General features: G+C 35.1%; 2 protein-coding genes across 2 annotated transcripts; both read right to left on the bottom strand.

Moving 5' to 3' along the window:
• Window positions 1-800: 800 nt before the first annotated feature.
• LOC137310539 (uncharacterized) lies at window positions 801-5,294 on the bottom strand. The gene is made up of 3 exons (XM_067978306.1): window positions 4,985-5,294; window positions 2,448-2,786; window positions 801-1,156 (listed from the first exon to the last, which is right to left on the bottom strand). Exons 1-3 carry the CDS (start codon window positions 5,292-5,294, stop codon window positions 801-803), a joined length of 1,005 nt encoding a protein of 334 aa, XP_067834407.1.
• A 12,183-nt stretch (window positions 5,295-17,477) lies between these two features.
• On the bottom strand, window positions 17,478-20,865 carry LOC137310540 (uncharacterized). Its single transcript, XM_067978308.1, has 3 exons — window positions 20,226-20,865; window positions 17,937-18,220; window positions 17,478-17,849 (listed from the first exon to the last, which is right to left on the bottom strand). Exons 1-3 carry the CDS (start codon window positions 20,863-20,865, stop codon window positions 17,478-17,480), a joined length of 1,296 nt encoding a protein of 431 aa, XP_067834409.1.
• Between the last annotated feature and the right edge of the window lie 2,761 nt (window positions 20,866-23,626).

Genomic DNA, 23,626 nt, shown 5'->3' on the forward strand with positions numbered 1-23,626 from the left:
TCACTGTGTTAATGATCACCATGTTATTGATCACTGTGCTAATGATCACTGTGTAAATTATCACCGTGTTATTGGTCACTGTGTTAAAGATCACTGTGTTATTGGTCACTGTTTTAATGATCACTGTGTTAATGATCACTGTGTTATTGATCACTGTGTTAATGATCACTGTGTTAATGATCACTGTGTTATTGATCACTGTGTTAATGATCACTGTGCTTTTGGTCACTGTGTTAATGATCACTGTGTGATTGGTCACCGTGTTATTTATCACCGTGTTATTGGTCACTGTGCTATTGATCACTGTGTTATTGGTCACTGTGTTATTGGTCACTGTGTTAATTATCAGTGTTGTTGATCACTGTGTTATTGGTCACTGTGTTATTGATCACTGTATTATTGATCACTGTGTTAATGTTCACTGTGTTATTGGTCACTGTGTCATTGGTCACTGTGTTATTGGTCACTGTGTCATTGGTCACTGTGTTGATAATCACTCTGTTATTGATCGCTGTGTTATTGATCACTGTGCTAATGATCATTGAGTTAATGATCACTCTGTTATTGGTCACTGTGTTAATGATCACTGTGTTATTGATCACTGTGTTATTGATCACTGTGCTAATGATCACTGTGTTGATAATCACTCTGTTATTGATCGCTGTGTTATTGATCACTGTGCTAATGATCACTGTGTTATTGATCACTGTGTTATTGATCACTGTGCTAATGATCACTGTGTTAATGATCACTCTGCTATTGATCACTGTGTTATTGATCACTGTGCTAATGATCACTGTCTAAATTATCACCATTTTATTGGTCACTGTGTTAAAGATAACTGTGTTATTGATCACTGTGCTGTTGATCACTGTGTTAATGATCACTGTGTTATTGATCACTGTGTTAATGATCACTGTGTTATTGATCACTGTGTTAATGATCACTGTGTTAATAATCACTCTGTAATTGATCACTGTGTTATTGATCACTGTGTTAATGATCACTGTGTTATTGGTCACTGTGTTCATGATCACTGTGTTATTGGTCACTGTGTTCATGATCACTGTGTGATTGGTCACTGTGTTAATTATCACCGTGTTATTGATTACTGTGTTATTGATCACTGTGTTAATGATCACTGTGTTATTGGTCACTGTGTTAATTATCAGTGTTATTGATCACTGTGTTATTGATCACTGTGTTATTGGTCACTGTGTTATTGTTCACTGTCTTATTGATCACTGTGTTATTGATCACTGTGTTAATGATCACTGTGTTATTGATCACTGTGTCAATGATCACCGTGTTATTGGTTACTGTGTTAATTATCACTGTGTTATTCGTCACTGTGTTATTGATCACTGTCTTATTGATCACTGTGTTATTGGTCACTGTGTTAAAGATCACTGTGTTATTGATCACTGTGTTAATGATCACTGTGTTATTGATACTGTGTTATTGATCACTGTGTTATTGGTCACTGCGTTAATGATCACTGTGTTGTTGATCACTGTGTTATTGGTAACTGCTTTAATGATCACTGTGTTTTTGATCACTGTGTGATTGGTCACTGTGTTATTGATCACTGTATTATTGATCACTGTGTTAATGATCACTGTGTTGATAATCACTGTGTTATTGGTCACTGTGTTAATTATCAGTGTTATTGATCACTGTGTTATTCGTCACTGTGTTAATTATCACTGTGTTATTGGTCACTGTGCTGTTGATCACTGTGTTATTGATCACTGTGTTATTGGTCACTGTGATAATGATCAGTGTGTTATTGGTCACTGTGTTATTGATCACTGTATTATTGATCACTGTGTTATTGGTCACTGTGTCATTGGTCACTGTGTTATTGATCACTGTGCTAATGATCACTGTGTAAATTATCACCGTGTTATTGGTCACTGTGTTAAAGATAACTGTGTTATTGATCACTGTGTTAATGATCACTGTGATAATCATCATTGTGTTAATGATCACTGTGTTATTGATCACTGTGTTAATGATCACTGTGTTAATAATCACTCTGTAATTGATCACTGTGTTATTGATCACTGTGTTAATGATCACTGTGTTATTGGTCACTGTGCTGTTGATCACTGTGTTACTGATCACTGTGTTATTGATCACTGTGTTATTGGTCACTGTGATAATGATCAGTGTGTTATTGGTCACTGTGTTATTGATCACTGTATTATTGATCACTGTGATAATGTTCACTGTGTTATTGGTCACTGTGTCATTGGTCACTGTGTTGATAATCACTGTGTTATTGATCACTGTGTTAATCATCACTGTATGATTGGTCAATGTGTTAATTATCACCGTGTTATTGGTCACTTTGTTAATTATCACTGTGTTATTGGTCACTGTGTTATTGATCACTGTGTTGTTGGTCACTCTTTTAATTATCACTGTGTTATTGGTCACTGTGCTGTTGATCACTGTGTTATTGATCACTGTGTTAATGATCACTGTGTTAATAATCACTCTGTAATTGATCACTGTGTTATTGATCACTGTGTTAATGATCACTGTGTTATTGGTCACTGTGCTGTTGATCACTGTGTTGATAATCACTGTGTTATTGATCACTGTGTTAATCATCACTGTGTGATTGGTCAATGTGTTAATTATCACCGTGTTATTGGTCACTTTGTTAATTATCACTGTGTTATTGGTCACTGTGTTATTGATCACTGTGTTGTTGGTCACTCTTTTAATTATCACTTTGTTATGGATCACTGTGTTATTGATCACTGTGTTAATGATCACTGTGTTATTGATCACCGTGTTAATTATCAGTGTTATTGATCACTGTGTTATTGATCATTGTGGTATTCGTCACTGTGTTAATTATCACTGTGTTATTGGTCACTGTGGTATTGATCACTGTGTTAATGATCACTGTGTTATTGGTCACTGTGTTAATTATCACTGTCTTATTGATCACTGTGTTATTGATCACTGTGTCAATGATCACCGTGTTATTGGTTACTGTGTTATTGATCACTGTCTTATTGATCACTGTGTTATTGGTCACTGTGTTAAAGATCACTGTGTTATTGATCACTGTGTTAATGATCACTGTGTTATTGATACTGTGTTATTGATCACTGTGTTATTGGTCACTGCGTTAATGATCACTGTGTTATTGGTCACTGTGTTATTGATCACTGTCTTATTGATCACTGTGTTATTGGTCACTGTGTTAAAGATCACTGTGTTATTGATCACTGTGTTAATGATCACTGTGTTATTGATACTGTGTTATTGATCACTGTGTTATTGGTCACTGCGTTAATGATCACTGTGTTATTGATCACTGTGTTATTGGTAACTGCGTTAATGATCACTGTGTTTTTGATCACTGTGTGATTGGTCACTGTGTTATTGATCACTGTATTATTGATCACTGTGTTAATGTTCACTGTGTTATTGGTCACTGTGTCATTGGTCACTGTGTTATTGATCACTGTCTTATTGATCACTGTGTTATTGATCACTGTGTTAATGATCACTGTGTTATTGGTCACTGTGTTATTATCACTGTCTTATTGATCAGTGTGTTATTGATCACTGTGTTAATTATCACATTGTTATTGGTCACTCTGTAAATGATCACTGTGTTATTGGTCACTGTGTTATTGATCACTGTTTTGATGATCACTGTGTGATTGGTCACCATGTTATTGATCACTGTGTTATTGGTCACTGTGTTATTGGTCACTTTGTTATTGATCACTGTGTTATTGGTCACTTTGTTAATCATCACTGTGTTATTGGTCACTGTCTTATTGATCACTTTGTTATTGATCACTGTGTTAATGATCACTGTCTTAATGGTCACTGTGTTATTGGTCACTGTGTTATTGATCACTGTGTTAATCATCACTGTGTGATTGATCACTGTGTTATTGGTCACTGTGTTATTGATCACTGTGTTGATGATCGCTGTGTGATTGGTCACCATGTTATTGATCACTGTGTGATTGGTCACTGTGTTATTGATCACTGTGTTGATGATCACTGTGTGATTGGTCACCATGTTATTGATCACTGTGTTATTGGTCACTGTGTTATTGGTCACTTTGTTATTGATCACTGTGTTATTGGTCACTGTGTTATTGGTCACTGTGTTATTGGTCACTGTGTAATTGATCACTGTGTTATTGGTCACATTGTTAATAATCACTGTGTTATTGATCACTGTATTAATCATCACTGTGTGATTGATCACTGTGTTATTGGTCACTGTTTTAATTATCACTGTGTTAATGATCACTGTGTTATTGGTCACTGTGTTAATTATCAGTTTTATTGATCACTGTGTTATTGATCACTGTGTTATTCGTCACTGTGTTAATTATCACTGTGTGATTGGTCACTGTGTTATTGATCACTGTCATATTGATCACTGTGTTATTGATCACTGTGTTAATGATCACTGTGTTATTGGTCACTGTGTCAACGATCACTGTCTTATTGATCACTGTGTTATTGGTCACTGTGTTAAAGATCACTGTGTTATTGATCACTGTGTTAATAATCACTGTGTTATTGATACTGTGTTATTGATCACTGTGTTATTGGTCACTGCGTTAATGATCACTGTGTTATTGATCACTGTGTTATTGGTCACTGCGTTAATGATCACTGTGTTTTTGATCACTGTGTTATTGGTCACTGTGTTAATTATCACTGTGTTAATGATCACTGTGTTGTTGGTCACTGTTTTAATTATCACTTTGTTATGGATCACCGTGTTATTGATCACTGTGTTATTGATCACTGTGTTAATGATCACTGTGTTATTGGTCACTGTGTTATTGATCACTGTGTCAATGATCACCGTGTTATTGGTTACTGTGTTAATTATCACTGTGTTATTGGTCACTGTGTTATTGATCACTGTGTTATTGATCACTGTGTTAATGTTCACTGTGTTATTGGTCACTGTGTCATTGGTCACTGTGTTTATTGTTCACTGTGTCATTGGTCACTCTGTTGATAATCACTCTGTTATTGATCACTGTGTTATTGATCACTGTGCTAATGATCACTCTGTCATTGGTCACTGTGTTAATGATCACTGTGTTAATAATCACTGTGTTATTGGTCACTGTGTTAATGATCACCGTGTTAATGATCACTGTGCTAATGATCACTGTGTAATTTATCACCGTGTTATTGTTCACTGTGTTAAAGATCACTGTGTTATTGATCACTGTGCTGTTGATCACTGTGTTAATGATCACTGTGTTATTGATCACTGTGTTCATGATCACTGTGATAATAATCACTCTGTAATTGATCACTGTGCTAATGATCACTATGTAAATTATCACCGTGTTACTGGTCACTGTGTTGAAGATCACTGTGTTAATTATCACTGTGTTATTGATCACTGTGTTAATGATCACTGTGTTATTGATCACTGTGTTATTGATCACTGTGTTAATGATCACTGTGTTATTGGTCACTGTGTTAATGATCACTGTGTTATTGATAACTGTGTGATTGGTCACTGTGTTAATTATCACCGTGTTATTGATCACTGTGCTAATGATCACTGTGTAAATTATCACCGTGTTATTGGTCACTGTGTTAAAGATCACTGTGTTATTCGTCACTGTTTTAATGATCACTGTGTTAATGATCACTGTGCTATTGATCACTGTGTTATTGATCACTGTGCTAATGATCACTGTGTAAATTATCACCGTGTTATTGGTCACTTTGTTAAAGATCACTGTGTTATTGATCACTGTGCTGTTGATCACTGTGTTAATGATCACTGTGTTATTGATCACTGTGTTAATGATCACTGTGATAATCATCACTGTGTTAATGATCACTGTGTTATTGATCACTGTGTTAATGATCACTGTGTTAATAATCACTCTGTAATTGATCACTGTGTTATTGATCACTGTGTTAATGATCACTGTGTTATTGGTCACTGTGTTAATGATCACTGTGTGATTGGTCACTGTGTTATTCGTCACTGTGTTAATGATCACTGTGTTATTGGTCACTGTGTTAATTATCAGTGTTGTTGATCACTGTGTTATTGTTCACTGTGTTATTGATCACTGTGTCATTGGTCACTGTGTCATTGGTCACTCTGTTGATAATCACTGTGTGATTGGTCACTGTGTTATTCATCACTGTGTTAATGATCACTGTGTTATTGATCACTGTGCTAATGATCACTGTGTAAATTATCACCGTGTTATTGGTCACTGTGTTAAAGATCACTGTGTTATTGATCACTGTGCTGTTGATCACTGTGCTGTTGATCACTGTGTTATTGATCACTGTGTTAATGATCACTGTGATAATCATCACTGTGTTAATGATCACTGTGTTATTGATCACTGTGTTAATGATCACTGTGTTAATAATCACTCTGTAATTGATCGCTGTGTTATTGATCACTGTGCTAATGATCACTGTGTTAATGATCACTCTGTTATTGGTCACTGTGTTAATGATCACTGTGTTATTGATCACTGTGTTATTGATCACTGTGCTAATGATCACTGTGTTGATAATCACTCTGTTATTGATCGCTGTGTTATTGATCACTGTGCTAATGATCACTGTGTTATTGATCACTGTGTTATTGGTCACTGTGTTATTGATCACTGTGCTAATGATCACTGTCTAAATTATCACCGTTTTATTGGTCACTGTGTTAAAGATAACTGTGTTATTGATCACTGTGCTGTTGATCACTGTGTTAATGATCACTGTGTTATTGGTCACTGTGCTGTTGATCACTGTGTTATTGATCACTGTGTTATTGGTCACTGTGATAATGATCCGTGTGTTATTGGTCACTGTGTTATTGATCACTGTATTATTGATCACTGTGTTATTGGTCACTGTGTCATTGGTCACTGTGTTATTGATCACTGTGTAAATTATCACCGTGTTATTGGTCACTGTGTTAAAGATAACTGTGTTATTGATCACTGTGCTGTTGATCACTGTGTTAATGATCACTGTGTTATTGATCACTGTGTTAATGATCACTGTGATAATCATCACTGTGTTAATGATCACTGTGTTATTGATCACTGTGTTAATGATCACTGTGTTAATAATCACTGTGTTATTGGTCACTGTGTTAATGATCACTGTGTTATTGAACACCGTGTTATTGATCACTGTTTTAATGATCACTGTGTTATTGGTCACTGTGTTATTGATCACTGTGTTATTCGTCACTGTGTTAATTATCACTGTGCTATTGGTCACTGTGTTATTGTTCACTGTCTTATTGATCACTGTGTTATTGATCACTGTGTTAATGATCACTGTGTTATTGGTCACTGTTTTAAAGATCACTGTCTCATTGATCATTGTGTTAATGATCACTGTGTTATTGATACTGTGTTATTGATCACTGTGTTATTGGTATCTGCGTTAATGATCACTGTGTTATTGATCACAGTGTTATTGGTCGCTGTGTTAATTATCAGTGTTATTGATCACTGTGTTATTGATCACTGTGTTATTCGTCACTGTGTTAATTATCACTGTGTTATTGGTCACTGTGTTATTGTTCACTGTCTTATTGATCACTGTGTTATTGATCACTGTGTTAATGATCACTGTGTTATTGGTCACTGTGTTAAAGATCACTGTCTTATTGATCACTGTGTTAATGATCACTGTGTTATTGATACTGTGTTATTGATCACTGTGTTATTGGTATCTGCGTTAATGATCACTGTGTTATTGATCACAGTGTTATTGGTCACTGTGTTAATTATCAGTGTTATTGATCACTGTGTTATTGATCACTGTGTTATTCGTCACTGTGTCAATGATCACCGTGTTATTGGTTACTGTGTTAATTATCACTGTGTTGTTGGTCACTGTGTTATTGATCACTGTCTTATTGATCCCTGTGTTATTGGTCACTGTGTTAAAGATCACTGTGTTATTGATCACTGTGTTATTGATCACTGTGTTATTGGTCACTGCGTTAATGATCACTGTCTAAATTATCACCGTTTTATTGGTCACTGTGTTAAAGATAACTGTGTTATTGATCACTGTGCTGTTGATCACTGTGTTAATGATCACTGTGTTATTGATCACTGTGTTAATGATCACTGTGATAATCATCATTGTGTTAATGATCAATGTGTTATTGATCACTGTGTTATTGATCACTGTGTTATTGGTCACTGCGTTAATGATCACTGTGTTATTGATCACTGTGTTATTGGTAACTGCTTTAATGATCACTGTGTTTTTGATCACTGTGTTAATGTTCACTGTGTTTTTGGTCACTGTGTCATTGGTCACTGTGTAATTGGTCACTGTGTCATTGGTCACTGTGCTGATAATCACTGTGTTATTGGATACTGTGTTAATTATCAGTGTTATTGATCACTGTGTGATTGATCACTGTGTTATTCGTCACTGTGTTAATTATCACTGTGTTATTGGTCACTGTGCTGTTGATCACTGTGTTATTGATCACTGTGTTATTGGTCACTGTGATAATGATCAGTGTGTTATTGGTCACTGTGTTATTGATCACTGTATTATTGATCACTGTGTTATTGGTCACTGTGTCATTGGTCACTGTGTTATTGATCACTGTGTAAATTATCACCTTGTTATTGGTCACTGTGTTAAAGATAACTGTGTTATTGATCACTGTGCTGTTGATCACTGTGTTAATGATCACTGTGTTATTGATCACTGTGTTAATGATCACTGTGATAATCATCACTGTGTTAATGATCACTGTGTTATTGATCACTGTGTTAATGATCACTGTGTTAATAATCACTGTGTTATTGGTCACTGTGTTAATGATCACTGTGTTATTGAACACTGTGTTATTGATCACTGTTTTAATGATCACTGTGTTATTGGTCACTGTGTTATTGATCACTGTGTTATTCGTCACTGTGTTAATTATCACTGTGCTATTGGTCACTGTGTTATTGTTCACTGTCTTATTGATCACTGTGTTATTGATCACTGTGTTAATGATCACTGTGTTATTGGTCACTGTTTTATAGATCACTGTCTTATTGATCATTGTGTTAATGATCACTGTGTTATTGATACTGTGTTATTGATCACTGTGTTATTGGTATCTGCGTTAATGATCACTGTGTTATTGATCACAGTGTTATTGGTCGCTGTGTTAATTATCAGTGTTATTGATCACTGTGTTATTGATCACTGTGTTATTCGTCACTGTGTTAATTATCACTGTGTTATTGGTCACTGTGTTATTGTTCACTGTCTTATTGATCACTGTGTTATTGATCACTGTGTTAATGATCACTGTGTTATTGGTCACTGTGTTAAAGATCACTGTCTTATTGATCACTGTGTTAATGATCACTGTGTTATTGATACTGTGTTATTGATCACTGTGTTATTGGTATCTGCGTTAATGATCACTGTGTTAGTGATCACAGTGTTATTGGTCACTGTGTTAATTATCAGTGTTATTGATCACTGTGTTATTGATCACTGTGTTATTCGTCACTGTGTCAATGATCACCGTGTTATTGGTTACTGTGTTAATTATCACTGTGTTGTTGGTCACTGTGTTATTGATCACTGTCTTATTGATCCCTGTGTTATTGGTCACTGTGTTAAAGATCACTGTGTTATTGATCACTGTGTTAACGATCACTGTGTTATTGATACTGTGTTATTGATCACTGTGTTATTGGTCACTGCGTTAATGATCACTGTTTTATTGATCACTGTGTTTTTGGTCACTGCGTTAATGATCACTGTGTTTTTGATCACTGTGTTATTGGTCACTGTGTTAATTATCACTGTGTTATTGGTCACTGTGTTATTGATCATTGTGTTAATAATCACTATGTTATTGGACACTGTGTTATTGATCACAGTCTTATTGTTCACTGTGTTAATTATCACTCTGTTGATGAACACTGTGTAATTGGTCACTGTGTTATTGGTCACTGTGTTGTTGATCACTGTATTATTGATCACTGTGTTAATGTTCACTGTGTTATTGGTCACTGTGTTAATCATCACTGTGTTATTGATCACTGTGTTATTGATCACTGTGCTAATGATCACTGTGTTATTGATCACTGTGTTATTGATCACTGTGCTAATGATCACTGTGTTAATGATAACTCTGTTATTGGTCACTGTGTTAATGATCACTGTGTTAATAATCACTGTGTTATTGGTCACTGTGTTAATGATCACTGTGTTAATGATCACTGTGCTATTGATCACTGTGTTATTGATCACTGTGCTAATGATCACTGTGTCAATTATCACCGTGTTATTGGTCACTGTGTTAAAAATCACTGTGTTATTGATCACTGTGCTATTGATCACTGTGTTAATGATCATTGTGTTATTGATCACTGTGTTAATGATCACTGTGATAATCATCACTGTGTTAATGATCACTGTGTTATTGGTCACTGTGTCATTGGTCACTCTGTTGATAATCACTCTGTTATTGATCGCTGTGTTATTGATCACTGTGCTAATGATCACTGTGTTAATGATCACTCTGTTATTGGTCACTGTGTTAATGATCACTGTGTTATTGATCACTGTGTTATTGATCACTGTGCTAATGATCACTGTGTTGATAATCACTCTGTTATTGATCGCTGTGTTATTGTTCACTGTGTTATTGATCACTGTGTCATTGGTCACTGTGTCATTGGTCACTCTGTTGATAATCACTCTGTTATTGATCGCTGTGTTATTGATCACTGTGCTAATGATCACTGTGTTAATGATCACTCTGTTATTGGTCACTGTGTTAATGATCACTGTGTTATTGATCACTGTGTTATTGATCACTGTGCTAATGATCACTGTGTTGATAATCACTCTGTTATTGATCGCTGTGTTATTGATCACTGTGCTAATGATCACTGTGTTATTGATCACTGTGTTATTGATCACTGTGTTATTGGTCACTGTGTTATTGATCACTGTGCTAATGATCACTGTCTAAATTATCACCGTTTTATTGGTCACTGTGTTAAAGATAACTGTGTTATTGATCACTGTGCTGTTGATCACTGTGTTAATGATCAATGTGTTATTGATCACTGTGTTATTGATCACTGTGTTATTGGTCACTGCGTTAATGATCACTGTGTTATTGATCACTGTGTTATTGGTAACTGCTTTAATGATCACTGTGTTTTTGATCACTGTGTTAATGTTCACTGTGTTTTTGGTCACTGTGTCATTGGTCACTGTGTAATTGGTCACTGTGTCATTGGTCACTGTGCTGATAATCACTGTGTTATTGGATACTGTGTTAATTATCAGTGTTATTGATCACTGTGTGATTGATCACTGTGTTATTCGTCACTGTGTTAATTATCACTGTGTTATTGGTCACTGTGCTGTTGATCACTGTGTTATTGATCACTGTGTTATTGGTCACTGTGATAATGATCAGTGTGTTATTGGTCACTGTGTTATTGATCACTGTATTATTGATCACTGTGTTATTGGTCACTGTGTCATTGGTCACTGTGTTATTGATCACTGTGTAAATTATCACCGTGTTATTGGTCACTGTGTTAAAGATAACTGTGTTATTGATCACTGTGCTGTTGATCACTGTGTTAATGATCACTGTGTTATTGATCACTGTGTTAATGATCACTGTGATAATCATCACTGTGTTAATGATCACTGTGTTATTGATCACTGTGTTAATGATCACTGTGTTAATAATCACTGTGTTATTGGTCACTGTGTTAATGATCACTGTGTTATTGAACACTGTGTTATTGATCACTGTGTTATTGAACACTGTGTTATTGATCACTGTTTTAATGATCACTGTGTTATTGGTCACTGTGTTATTGATCACTGTGTTATTCGTCACTGTGTTAATTATCACTGTGCTATTGGTCACTGTGTTATTGTTCACTGTCTTATTGATCACTGTGTTATTGATCACTGTGTTAATGATCACTGTGTTATTGGTCACTGTTTTAAAGATCACTGTCTTATTGATCATTGTGTTAATGATCACTGTGTTATTGATACTGTGTTATTGATCACTGTGTTATTGGTATCTGCGTTAATGATCACTGTGTTATTGATCACAGTGTTATTGGTCGCTGTGTTAATTATCAGTGTTATTGATCACTGTGTTATTGATCACTGTGTTATTCGTCACTGTGTTAATTATCACTGTGTTATTGATTACTGTGTTATTGATCACTGTGTTAATGATCACTGTGTTATTGGTCACTGTGTTAATTATCAGTGTTATTGATCACTGTGTTATTGATCACTGTGTTATTCGTCACTGTGTTAATTATCACTGTGTTATTGGTCACTGTGTTATTGTTCACTGTCTTATTGATCACTGTGTTATTGATCACTGTGTTAATGATCACTGTGTTATTGGTCACTGTGTTAAAGATCACTGTCTTATTGATCACTGTGTTAATGATCACTGTGTTATTGATACTGTGTTATTGATCACTGTGTTATTGGTATCTGCGTTAATGATCACTGTGTTATTGATCACAGTGTTATTGGTCACTGTGTTAATTATCAGTGTTATTGATCACTGTGTTATTGATCACTGTGTTATTCGTCACTGTGTCAATGATCACCGTGTTATTGGTTACTGTGTTAATTATCACTGTGTTGTTGGTCACTGTGTTATTGATCACTGTCTTATTGATCCCTGTGTTATTGGTCACTGTGTTAAAGATCACTGTGTTATTGATCACTGTGTTAACGATCACTGTGTTATTGATACTGTGTTATTGATCACTGTGTTATTGGTCACTGCGTTAATGATCACTGTTTTGTTGATCACTGTGTTTTTGGTCACTGCGTTAATGATCACTGTGTTTTTGATCACTGTGTTATTGGTCACTGTGTTAATTATCACTGTGTTATTGGTCACTGTGTTATTGATCATTGTGTTAATAATCACTATGTTATTGGACACTGTGTTATTGATCACAGTCTTATTGTTCACTGTGTTAATTATCACTCTGTTGATGAACACTGTGTAATTGGTCACTGTGTTATTGGTCACTGTGTTGTTGATCACTGTATTATTGATCACTGTGTTAATGTTCACTGTGTTATTGGTCACTGTGTTAATCATCACTGTGTTATTGATCACTGTGTTATTGATCACTGTGCTAATGATCACTGTGTTATTGATCACTGTGTTATTGATCACTGTGCTAATGATCACTGTGTTAATGATAAATCTGTTATTGGTCACTGTGTTAATGATCACTGTGTTATTAATCACTGTGTTATTGGTCACTGTGTTAATGATCACTGTGTTAATGATCACGGTGCTATTGATCACTGTGTTATTGATCACTGTGCTAATGATCACTGTGTCAATTATCACCGTGTTATTGGTCACTGTGTTAAAAATCACTGTGTTATTGATCACTGTGCTATTGATCACTGTGTTAATGATCATTGTGTTATTGATCACTGTGTTAATGATCACTGTGATAATCATCACTGTGTTAATGATCACTGTGTTATTGATCACTGTGTTAATGATAACTGTGTTAATAATCACTCTGTAATTGATCACTGTGTTATTGACCACTGTGTTATTGGTCACAGTGTTCATCATCACTGTGTTATTGGTCACTGTGTTATTGATCACTGTCTTATTGATCACTGTATTATTGATCACTGTATTAATGATCACTGTGTTATTGGTCACTGTGTTAATTATCAGTGTCTTATTGATAACTGTGTTATTGGTCACTGTGTTATTGGTCACTGTGTTAATTATCACTATGTTATTGGTCACTGTGTTATTGATCACTGTGTTTATGATCACTGTGATAATCATCACTGTGTTAATGATCACTGTGTTATTGATCACTGTGTTAATGATTACTGTGTTAATAATCACTGTGTTATTGGTCACTGTGTTAATGATCACTGTGTTATTGAACACTGTGTTATTGATCACTGTTTTAATGATCACTGTGTTATTGGTCACTGTGTTATTGATCACTGTGTTATTCGTCACTGTGTTAATTATCACTGTGCTATTGGTCACTGTGTTATTGTTCACTGTCTTATTGATCACTGTGTTATTGATCACTGTGTTAATGATCACTGTGTTATTGGTCACTGTTTTAAAGATCACTGTCTTATTGATCATTGTGTTAATGATCACTGTGTTATTGATACTGTGTTATTGATCACTGTGTTATTGGTATCTGCGTTAATGATCACTGTGTTATTGATCACAGTGTTATTGGTCGCTGTGTTAATTATCAGTGTTATTGATCACTGTGTTATTGATCACTGTGTTATTCGTCACTGTGTTAATTATCACTGTGTTATTGATTACTGTGTTATTGATCACTGTGTTAATGATCACTGTGTTATTGGTCACTGTGTTAATTATCAGTGTTATTGATCACTGTGTTATTGATCACTGTGTTATTCGTCACTGTGTTAATTATCACTGTGTTATTGGTCACTGTGTTATTGTTCACTGTCTTATTGATCACTGTGTTATTGATCACTGTTTTAATGATCACTGTGTTATTGGTCACTGTGTTAAAGATCACTGTCTTATTGATCACTGTGTTAATGATCACTGTGTTATTGATACTGTGTTATTGATCACTGTGTTATTGGTATCTGCGTTAATGATCACTGTGTTATTGATCACAGTGTTATTGGTCACTGTGTTAATTATCAGTGTTATTGATCACTGTGTTATTGATCACTGTGTTATTCGTCACTGTGTCAATGATCACCGTGTTATTGGTTACTGTGTTAATTATCACTGTGTTGTTGGTCACTGTGTTATTGATCACTGTCTTATTGATCCCTGTGTTATTGGTCACTGTGTTAAAGATCACTGTGTTATTGATCACTGTGTTAACGATCACTGTGTTATTGATACTGTGTTATTGATCACTGTGTTATTGGTCACTGCGTTAATGATCACTGTTTTGTTGATCACTGTGTTTTTGGTCACTGCGTTAATGATCACTGTGTTTTTGATCACTGTGTTATTGGTCACTGTGTTAATTATCACTGTGTTATTGGTCACTGTGTTATTGATCATTGTGTTAATAATCACTATGTTATTGGACACTGTGTTATTGATCACAGTCTTATTGTTCACTGTGTTAATTATCACTCTGTTGATGAACACTGTGTAATTGGTCACTGTGTTATTGGTCACTGTGTTGTTGATCACTGTATTATTGATCACTGTGTTAATGTTCACTGTGTTATTGGTCACTGTGTTAATCATCACTGTGTTATTGATCACTGTGTTATTGATCACTGTGCTAATGATCACTGTGTTATTGATCACTGTGTTATTGATCACTGTGCTAATGATCACTGTGTTAATGATAAATCTGTTATTGGTCACTGTGTTAATGATCACTGTGTTATTAATCACTGTGTTATTGGTCACTGTGTTAATGATCACTGTGTTAATGATCACTGTGCTATTGATCACTGTGTTATTGATCACTGTGCTAATGATCACTGTGTCAATTATCACCGTGTTATTGGTCACTGTGTTAAAAATCACTGTGTTATTGATCACTGTGCTATTGATCACTGTGTTAATGATCATTGTGTTATTGATCACTGTGTTAATGATCACTGTGATAATCATCACTGTGTTAATGATCACTGTGTTATTGATCACTGTGTTAATGATCACTGTGTTAATAATCACTCTGTAATTGATCACTGTGTTATTGACCACTGTGTTATTGGTCACAGTGTTCATCATCACTGTGTTATTGGTCACTGTGTTATTGATCACTGTCTTATTGATCACTGTATTATTGATCACTGTATTAATGATCACTGTGTTATTGGTCACTGTGTTAATTATCAGTGTCTTATTGATAACTGTGTTATTGGTCACTGTGTTATTGGTCACTGTGTTAATTATCACTATGTTATTGGTCACTGTGTTATTGATCACTGTCTTATTGATCACTGTGTTATTGATCACTGTGTTAATGATCACTGTGTTATTGATACTGTGTTATTGATCACTGTGTTATTGATCACTGCGTTAATGATCACTGTGTTATTGATCACTGTGTTATTGGTCACTGCGTTAATGATCACTGTTTTTTTGATCACTGTGTTATTGGTCACTGTGTTAATTATCACTGTGTTAATGATCACTGTGTTGTTGGTCACTGTTTTAATTATCACTTTGTTATGGATCACCGTGTTATTGGTCACTGTGTTATTGGTCACTGTGTTATTGATCACTGTCTTATTGATCACTGTGTTATTGATCACTGTGTTAATGATCACTGTGTTATTGGTCACTGTGTCAATGATCACCGTGTTATTGGTTACTGTGTTAATTATCACTGTGTTATTGGTCACTGTGTTATTGATCACTGTGTTATTGATCACTGTGTTAATGTTCACTGTGTTATTGGTCACTGTGTCATTGGTCACTGTGTTTATTGTTCACTGTGTCATTGGTCACTCTGTTGATAATCACTCTGTTATTGATCACTGTGTTATTGATCACTGTGCTAATGATCACTCTGTCATTGGTCACTGTGTTAATGATCACTGTGTTAATAATCACTGTGTTAATGATCACTGTGTTAATGATCACTGTGCTAATGATCACTGTGTAATTTATCAACGTGTTATTGTTCACTGTGTTAAAGATCACTGTGTTATTGATCACTGTGCTGTTGATCACTGTGTTAATGATCACTGTGTTATTGATCACTGTGTTCATGATCACTGTGATAATAATCACTCTGTAATTGATCACTGTGCTAATGATCACTATGTAAATTATCACCGTGTTACTGGTCACTGTGTTGAAGATCACTGTGTTAATGATCACTGTGTTAATGATCACTGTGTTATTGATCACTGTGTTATTGATCACTGTGTTAATGATCACTGTGTTATTGGTCACTGTGTTAATGATCACTGTGTTATTGATAACTGTGTGATTGGTCACTGTGTTAATTATCACCATGTTATTGATCACTGTGCTAATGATCACTGTGTAAATTATCACCGTGTTATTGGTCACTGTGTTAAAGATCACTGTGTTATTCGTCACTGTTTTAATGATCACTGTGTTAATGATCACTGTGCTATTGATCACTGTGTTATTGATCACTGTGCTAATGATCACTGTGTAAATTATCACCGTGTTATTGGTCACTGTGTTAAAGATCACTGTGTTATTGATCACTGTGCTGTTGATCACTGTGTTAATGATCACTGTGTTATTGATCACTGTGTTAATGATCACTGTGTTAATAATCACTCTGCAATTGATCACTGTGTTATTGATCACTGTGTTAATGATCACTGTGTTATTGGTCACTGTGTTAATGATCACTGTGTGATTGGTCACTGTGTTATTCGTCACTGTGTTAATGATCACTGTGTTATTGGTCACTGTGTTAATTATCAGTGTTGTTGATCACTGTGTTATTGTTCACTGTGTTATTGATCACTGTGTCATTGGTCACTGTGTCATTGGTCACTCTGTTGATAATCACTCTGTTATTGATCGCTGTGTTATTGATCACTGTGCTAATGATCACTGTGTTAATGATCACTCTGTTATTGGTCACTGTGTTAATGATCACTGTGTTATTGATCACTGTGTTATTGATCACTGTGCTAATGATCACTGTGTTGATAATCACTCTGTTATTGATCGCTGTGTTATTGATCACTGTGCTAATGATCACTGTGTTATTGATCACTGTGTTATTGATCACTGTGTTATTGGTCACTGTGTTATTGATCACTGTGCTAATGATCACTGTCTAAATTATCACCGTTTTATTGGTCACTGTGTTAAAGATAACTGTGTTATTGATCACTGTGCTGTTGATCACTGTGTTAATGATCACTGTGTTATTGATCACTGTGTTAATGATCACTGTGATAATCATCATTGTGTTAATGATCAATGTTTTATTGATCACTGTGTTATTGATCACTGTGTTATTGGTCACTGCGTTAATGATCACTGTGTTATTGATCACTGTGTTATTGGTAACTGCTTTAATGATCACTGTGTTTTTGATCACTGTGTTAATGTTCACTGTGTTTTTGGTCACTGTGTCATTGGTCACTGTGTAATTGGTCACTGTGTCATTGGTCACTGTGCTGATAATCACTGTGTTATTGGATACTGTGTTAATTATCAGTGTTATTGATCACTGTGTGATTGATCACTGTGTTATTCGTCACTGTGTTAATTATCACTGTGTTATTGGTCACTGTGCTGTTGATCACTGTGTTATTGATCACTGTGTTATTGGTCACTGTGATAATGATCAGTGTGTTATTGGTCACTGTGTTATTGATCACTGTATTATTGATCACTGTATTATTGGTCACTGTGTCATTGGTCACTGTGTTATTGATCACTGTGTAAATTATCACCGTGTTATTGGTCACTGTGTTAAAGATAACTGTGTTATTGATCACTGTGCTGTTGATCACTGTGTTAATGATCACTGTGTTATTGATCACTGTGTTAATGATCACTGTGATAATCATCACTGTGTTAATGATCACTGTGTTATTGATCACTGTGTTAATGATCACTGTGTTAATAATCACTGTGTTATTGGTCACTGTGTTAATGATCACTGTGTTATTGAACACTGTGTTATTGATCACTGTTTTAATGATCACTGTGTTATTGGTCACTGTGTTATTGATCACTGTGTTATTCGTCACTGTGTTAATTATCACTGTGCTATTGGTCACTGTGTTATTGTTCACTGTCTTATTGATCACTGTGTTATTGATCACTGTGTTAATGATCACTGTGTTATTGGTCACTGTTTTAAAGATCACTGTCTTATTGATCATTGTGTTAATGATCACTGTGTTATTGATACTGTGTTATTGATCACTGTGTTATTGGTATCTGCGTTAATGATCACTGTGTTATTGATCACAGTGTTATTGGTCGCTGTGTTAATTATCAGTGTTATTGATCACTGTGTTATTGATCACTGTGTTATTCGTCACTGTGTTAATTATCACTGTGTTATTGATTACTGTGTTATTGATCACTGTGTTAATGATCACTGTGTTATTGGTCACTGTGTTAATTATCAGTGTTATTGATCACTGTGTTATTTATCACTGTGTTATTCGTCACTGTGTTAATTATCACTGTGTTATTGGTCACTGTGTTATTGTTCACTGTCTTATTGATCACTGTGTTATTGATCACTGTGTTAATGATCACTGTGTTATTGGTCACTGTGTTAAAGATCACTGTCTTATTGATCACTGTGTTAATGATCACTGTGTTATTGATACTGTGTTATTGATCACTGTGTTATTGGTATCTGCGTTAATGATCACTGTGTTATTGATCACAGTGTTATTGGTCACTGTGTTAATTATCAGTGTTATTGATCACTGTGTTATTGATCACTGTGTTATTCGTCACTGTGTCAATGATCACCGTGTTATTGGTTACTGTGTTAATTATCACTGTGTTGTTGGTCACTGTGTTATTGATCACTGTCTTATTGATCCCTGTGTTATTGGTCACTGTGTTAAAGATCACTGTGTTATTGATCACTGTGTTAACGATCACTGTGTTATTGATACTGTGTTATTGATCACTGTGTTATTGGTCACTGCGTTAATGATCACTGTTTTATTGATCACTGTGTTTTTGGTCACTGCGTTTATGATCAATGTGCTTTTGATCACTGTGTTATTGGTCACTGTGTTAATTATCACTGTGTTATTGGTCACTGTGTTATTGATCATTGTGTTAATAATCACTATGTTATTGGACACTGTGTTATTGATCACAGTCTTATTGTTCACTGTGTTAATTATCACTCTGTTGATGAACACTGTGTAATTGGTCACTGTGTTATTGGTCACTGTGTTGTTGATCACTGTATTATTGATCACTGTGTTAATGTTCACTGTGTTATTGGTCACTGTGTTAATCATCACTGTGTTATTGATCACTGTGTTATTGATCACTGTGCTAATGATCACTGTGTTATTGATCACTGTGTTATTGATCACTGTGCTAATGATCACTGTGTTAATGATAACTCTGTTATTGGTCACTGTGTTAATGATCACTGTGTTAATAATCACTGTGTTATTGGTCACTGTGTTAATGATCACTGTGTTAATGATCACTGTGCTATTGATCACTGTGTTATTGATCACTGTGCGAATGATCACTGTGTCAATTATCACCGTGTTATTGGTCACTGTGTTAAAAATCACTGTGTTATTGATCACTGTGCTATTGATCACTGTGTTAATGATCATTGTGTTATTGATCACTGTGTTAATGATCACTGTGTTATTGATCACTGTGTTAATGATCACTGTGTTAATAATCACTCTGTAATTGATCACTGTGTTATTGACCACTGTGTTATTGGTCACAGTGTTCATCATCACTGTGTTATTGGTCACTGTGTTATTGATCACTGTCTTATTGATCACTGTATTATTGATCACTGTATTAATGATCACTGTGTTATTGGTCACTGTGTTAATTATCAGTGTCTTATTGATAACTGTGTTATTGGTCACTGTGTTATTGGTCACTGTGTTATTGGTCACTGTGTTAATTATCACTATGTTATTGGTCACTGTGTTATTGATCACTGTCTTATTGATCACTGTGTTATTGATCACTGTGTTAACGATCACTGTGAGATTGATCACAGTGATATTGGTCACTGCGTTAATGATCACTGTGTTATTGATCACTGTGTTATTAGTCACTGCGTTAATGATCACTGTGTTTTTGATCACTGTGTTATTGGTCATTGTGTTAATAATCACTATGTTATTGGACACTGTGTTAATTATCACTGTGTTATTGGTCACTTTGTTAATTGATCACTGTGTTATTGGTCACTGTGTTAATGATCACTGTGTTATTGGTCACTGTGTTATTGACCACTGCATTATTGGTCACTGTTTTATTGATCACTGTGCTATTGGTCACTGTGTTATTGGTCACTGTGTTATTGATCACTGTGTTATTGGTCACAGTGTTCATCATCACTGTGTTATTGGTCACTGTGTTATTGATCACTGTCTTATTGATCACTGTGTTATTGATCACTGTGTTAATGATCGCTGTGATATTGGTCACTGTGTTAATTATCACTGTCTTATTGATAACTGTGTTTTTGATCACTGTGTCAATGATCACCGTGTTATTGATACTGTGTTATTGATCACTGTGTTATTGGTCACTGTGTTAATTATCACTGTGTTATTGATCACTATCTTATTGATCACTGTGTTATTGGTCACTGTGTTAATGATCACTGTGTTATTGATCACTGTGTTAATGATCACTGTGTTATTGATCACAGTGTTATTGGTCACTGCGTTAATGATCACTGTGTTATTGATCACTGTGTTATTAGTCACTGCGTTAATGATCACTGTGTTTTTGATCACTGTGTTATTGGTCATTGTGTTAATAATCACTATGTTATTGGACACTGTGTTAATTATAGCTGTGTTATTGGTCACTTTGTTAATTGTCACTTTGTTATTGTTCACTGTGTTATTGATCACTGCGTTATTGGTCACAGTGTTAATGATCACTGTGTTATTTGTCACTGTGTTATTGATCACTGTCTTATTGATCCCTGTGTTATTGATCACTGTGTTAATGATCACTGTGTTATTGGTCACTGTGTTAATTATCACTGTCTTATTGATCACTGTGTTATTGATCACTGTGTCAATGATCACCGTGTTATTGGTTACTGTGTTAATTATCACTGTGTTGTTGGTCACTGTGTTATTGATCACTGTCTTATTGATCACTGTGTTATTGGTCACTGTGTTAAAGATCACTGTGTTATTGATCACTGTGTTAATGATCACTGTGTTATTGATACTGTGTTATTGATCACTGTGTTATTGGTCACTGCGTTAATGATCACTGTGTTATTGATCACTGTGTTATTGGTCACTGCGTTAATGATCACTGTGTTTTTGATCACTGTGTTATTGGTCACTGTGTTAATTATCACTGTGTTATTGGTCACTGTGTTATTGATCATTGTGTTAATAATCACTATGTTATTGGACACTGTGTTATTGATCACAGTCTTATTGTTCACTGTGTTATTTATCACTGTGTTGATGAACACTGTGTAATTGGTCACTGTGTTATTGGTCACTGTGTTAATTATCACTGTGTTATTGATCACTGCGTTATTGGTCACAGTGTTAATGATCACTGTGTTATTTGTCACTGTGTTATTGATCACTGTCTTATTGATCCCTGTGTTATTGATCACTGTGTTAATGATCACTGTGTTATTGGTCACTGTGTTAATTATCACTGTCTTATTGATCACTGTGTTATTGAACACTGTGTCAATGATCACCGTGTTATTGATACTGTGTTATTGATCACTGTGTTATTGGTCACTGTGTTATTGATCACTGTGCTAATGATCACTGTGTTATTGATTACTGTGTTATTGATCACTGTGCTAATGATCACTGTGTTAATGATCACTGTTTTAATAATCACTGTGTTGTTGGTCACTGTGTTAATGATCACTGTGTTAATGATCACTGTGCTATTGATCACTGTGTTATTGATCACTGTGCTAATGATCACTGTGTAAATTATCACCGTGTTATTGGTCACTGTGTTAAAGATCACTGTGTTATTGATCACTGTGCTATTGATCACTGAGTTAATGATCACTGTGTTATTGATCACTGTGTTAATGATCACTGTGTTATTGATCACTGTGCTATTGGTCACTGTGTTATTGGTCACTGTGTTATTGATCACTGTGTTATTGGTCACTGTTTTATTGATCACTGTGTTCATCATCACTGTGTTATTGGTCACTTTGTTATTGATCACTGTCTTATTGATCACTGTGTTATTGATCACTGCATTAATGATCACTGTGTTATAGGTCACTGTTTTAATTATCACTGTCTTGTTGATAACTGTGTTATTGATCACTGTGTCAATGATCACCGTGTTCCTGGTTACTGTGTTAATTATCACTGTGTTATTGGTCACTGTGTTATTGATCACTGTCTTATTGATCACTGTGTTATTGGTCACCGTGTTAATGATCACTGTGTTAATGATCACTGTGTTATTGATAATGTGTTATTGATCACAGTGTTATTGGTCACTGCGTTAATGATCACTGTGTTATTGATCACTGCGTTAATGATCACTGTGTTATTGGTGATTGTGTATTGATCATTGTGTTAATAATCACTATGTTATTGGACACTGTGTTATTGATCACAGTCTTATTGTTCACTGTGTTAATTATCACTGTGTTGATCATCACTGTGTTATTGGTCACTGTGTCATTGATCACTGTGTTAATGATCACTATGTTATTGATCACTCTGTTAATGATCACTGTGTTAATCATCACTGTGTTATTGATCACTGTGTTATTGATCACTGTGCTAATGATCACTGTGTTAATGATAACTCTGTTATTGGTCACTGTGTTAATGATCACTGTGTTAATAATCACTGTGTTATTGGTCACTGTGTTAATGATCACTGTGC

Source organism: Heptranchias perlo, unplaced genomic scaffold (assembly GCF_035084215.1).
Source record: "Heptranchias perlo isolate sHepPer1 unplaced genomic scaffold, sHepPer1.hap1 HAP1_SCAFFOLD_261, whole genome shotgun sequence".
In the NCBI taxonomy this organism is placed as follows: domain Eukaryota; kingdom Metazoa; phylum Chordata; class Chondrichthyes; order Hexanchiformes; family Hexanchidae; genus Heptranchias; species Heptranchias perlo.

Excerpts from the sequence above, each read along its gene's own strand:
- LOC137310540 (XM_067978308.1), bottom strand. The coding sequence starts at position 20,865 with ATGACCAATAACACAGTGATCAAAAACACAGTGATCATTAACGCAGTG. Across the intron at positions 18,221-20,225 it reads CAATAACACAGTGATCAATA|TATCCAATAACACAGTGATT; the intron begins GCACAGTGATCA and ends TAATTAACACAG. Across the intron at positions 17,850-17,936 it reads ACACAGTGATCAATAACACA|ACAGTGATCATTAGCACAGT; the intron begins GTGATCATTAAC and ends GTGATAATTTAG.
- LOC137310539 (XM_067978306.1), bottom strand. The coding sequence starts at position 5,294 with ATGAACACAGTGATCAATAACACAGTGATCATTAACACAGTGATCAAC. Across the intron at positions 2,787-4,984 it reads CACAGTGAACAATAAACACA|TGATCATTAACACAGTGATC; the intron begins GTGACCAATGAC and ends TCAATAACACAG. Across the intron at positions 1,157-2,447 it reads CAATAACACAGTGATCAACA|TGACCAATAACACAGTGATC; the intron begins GCACAGTGACCA and ends TAATTAACACAG.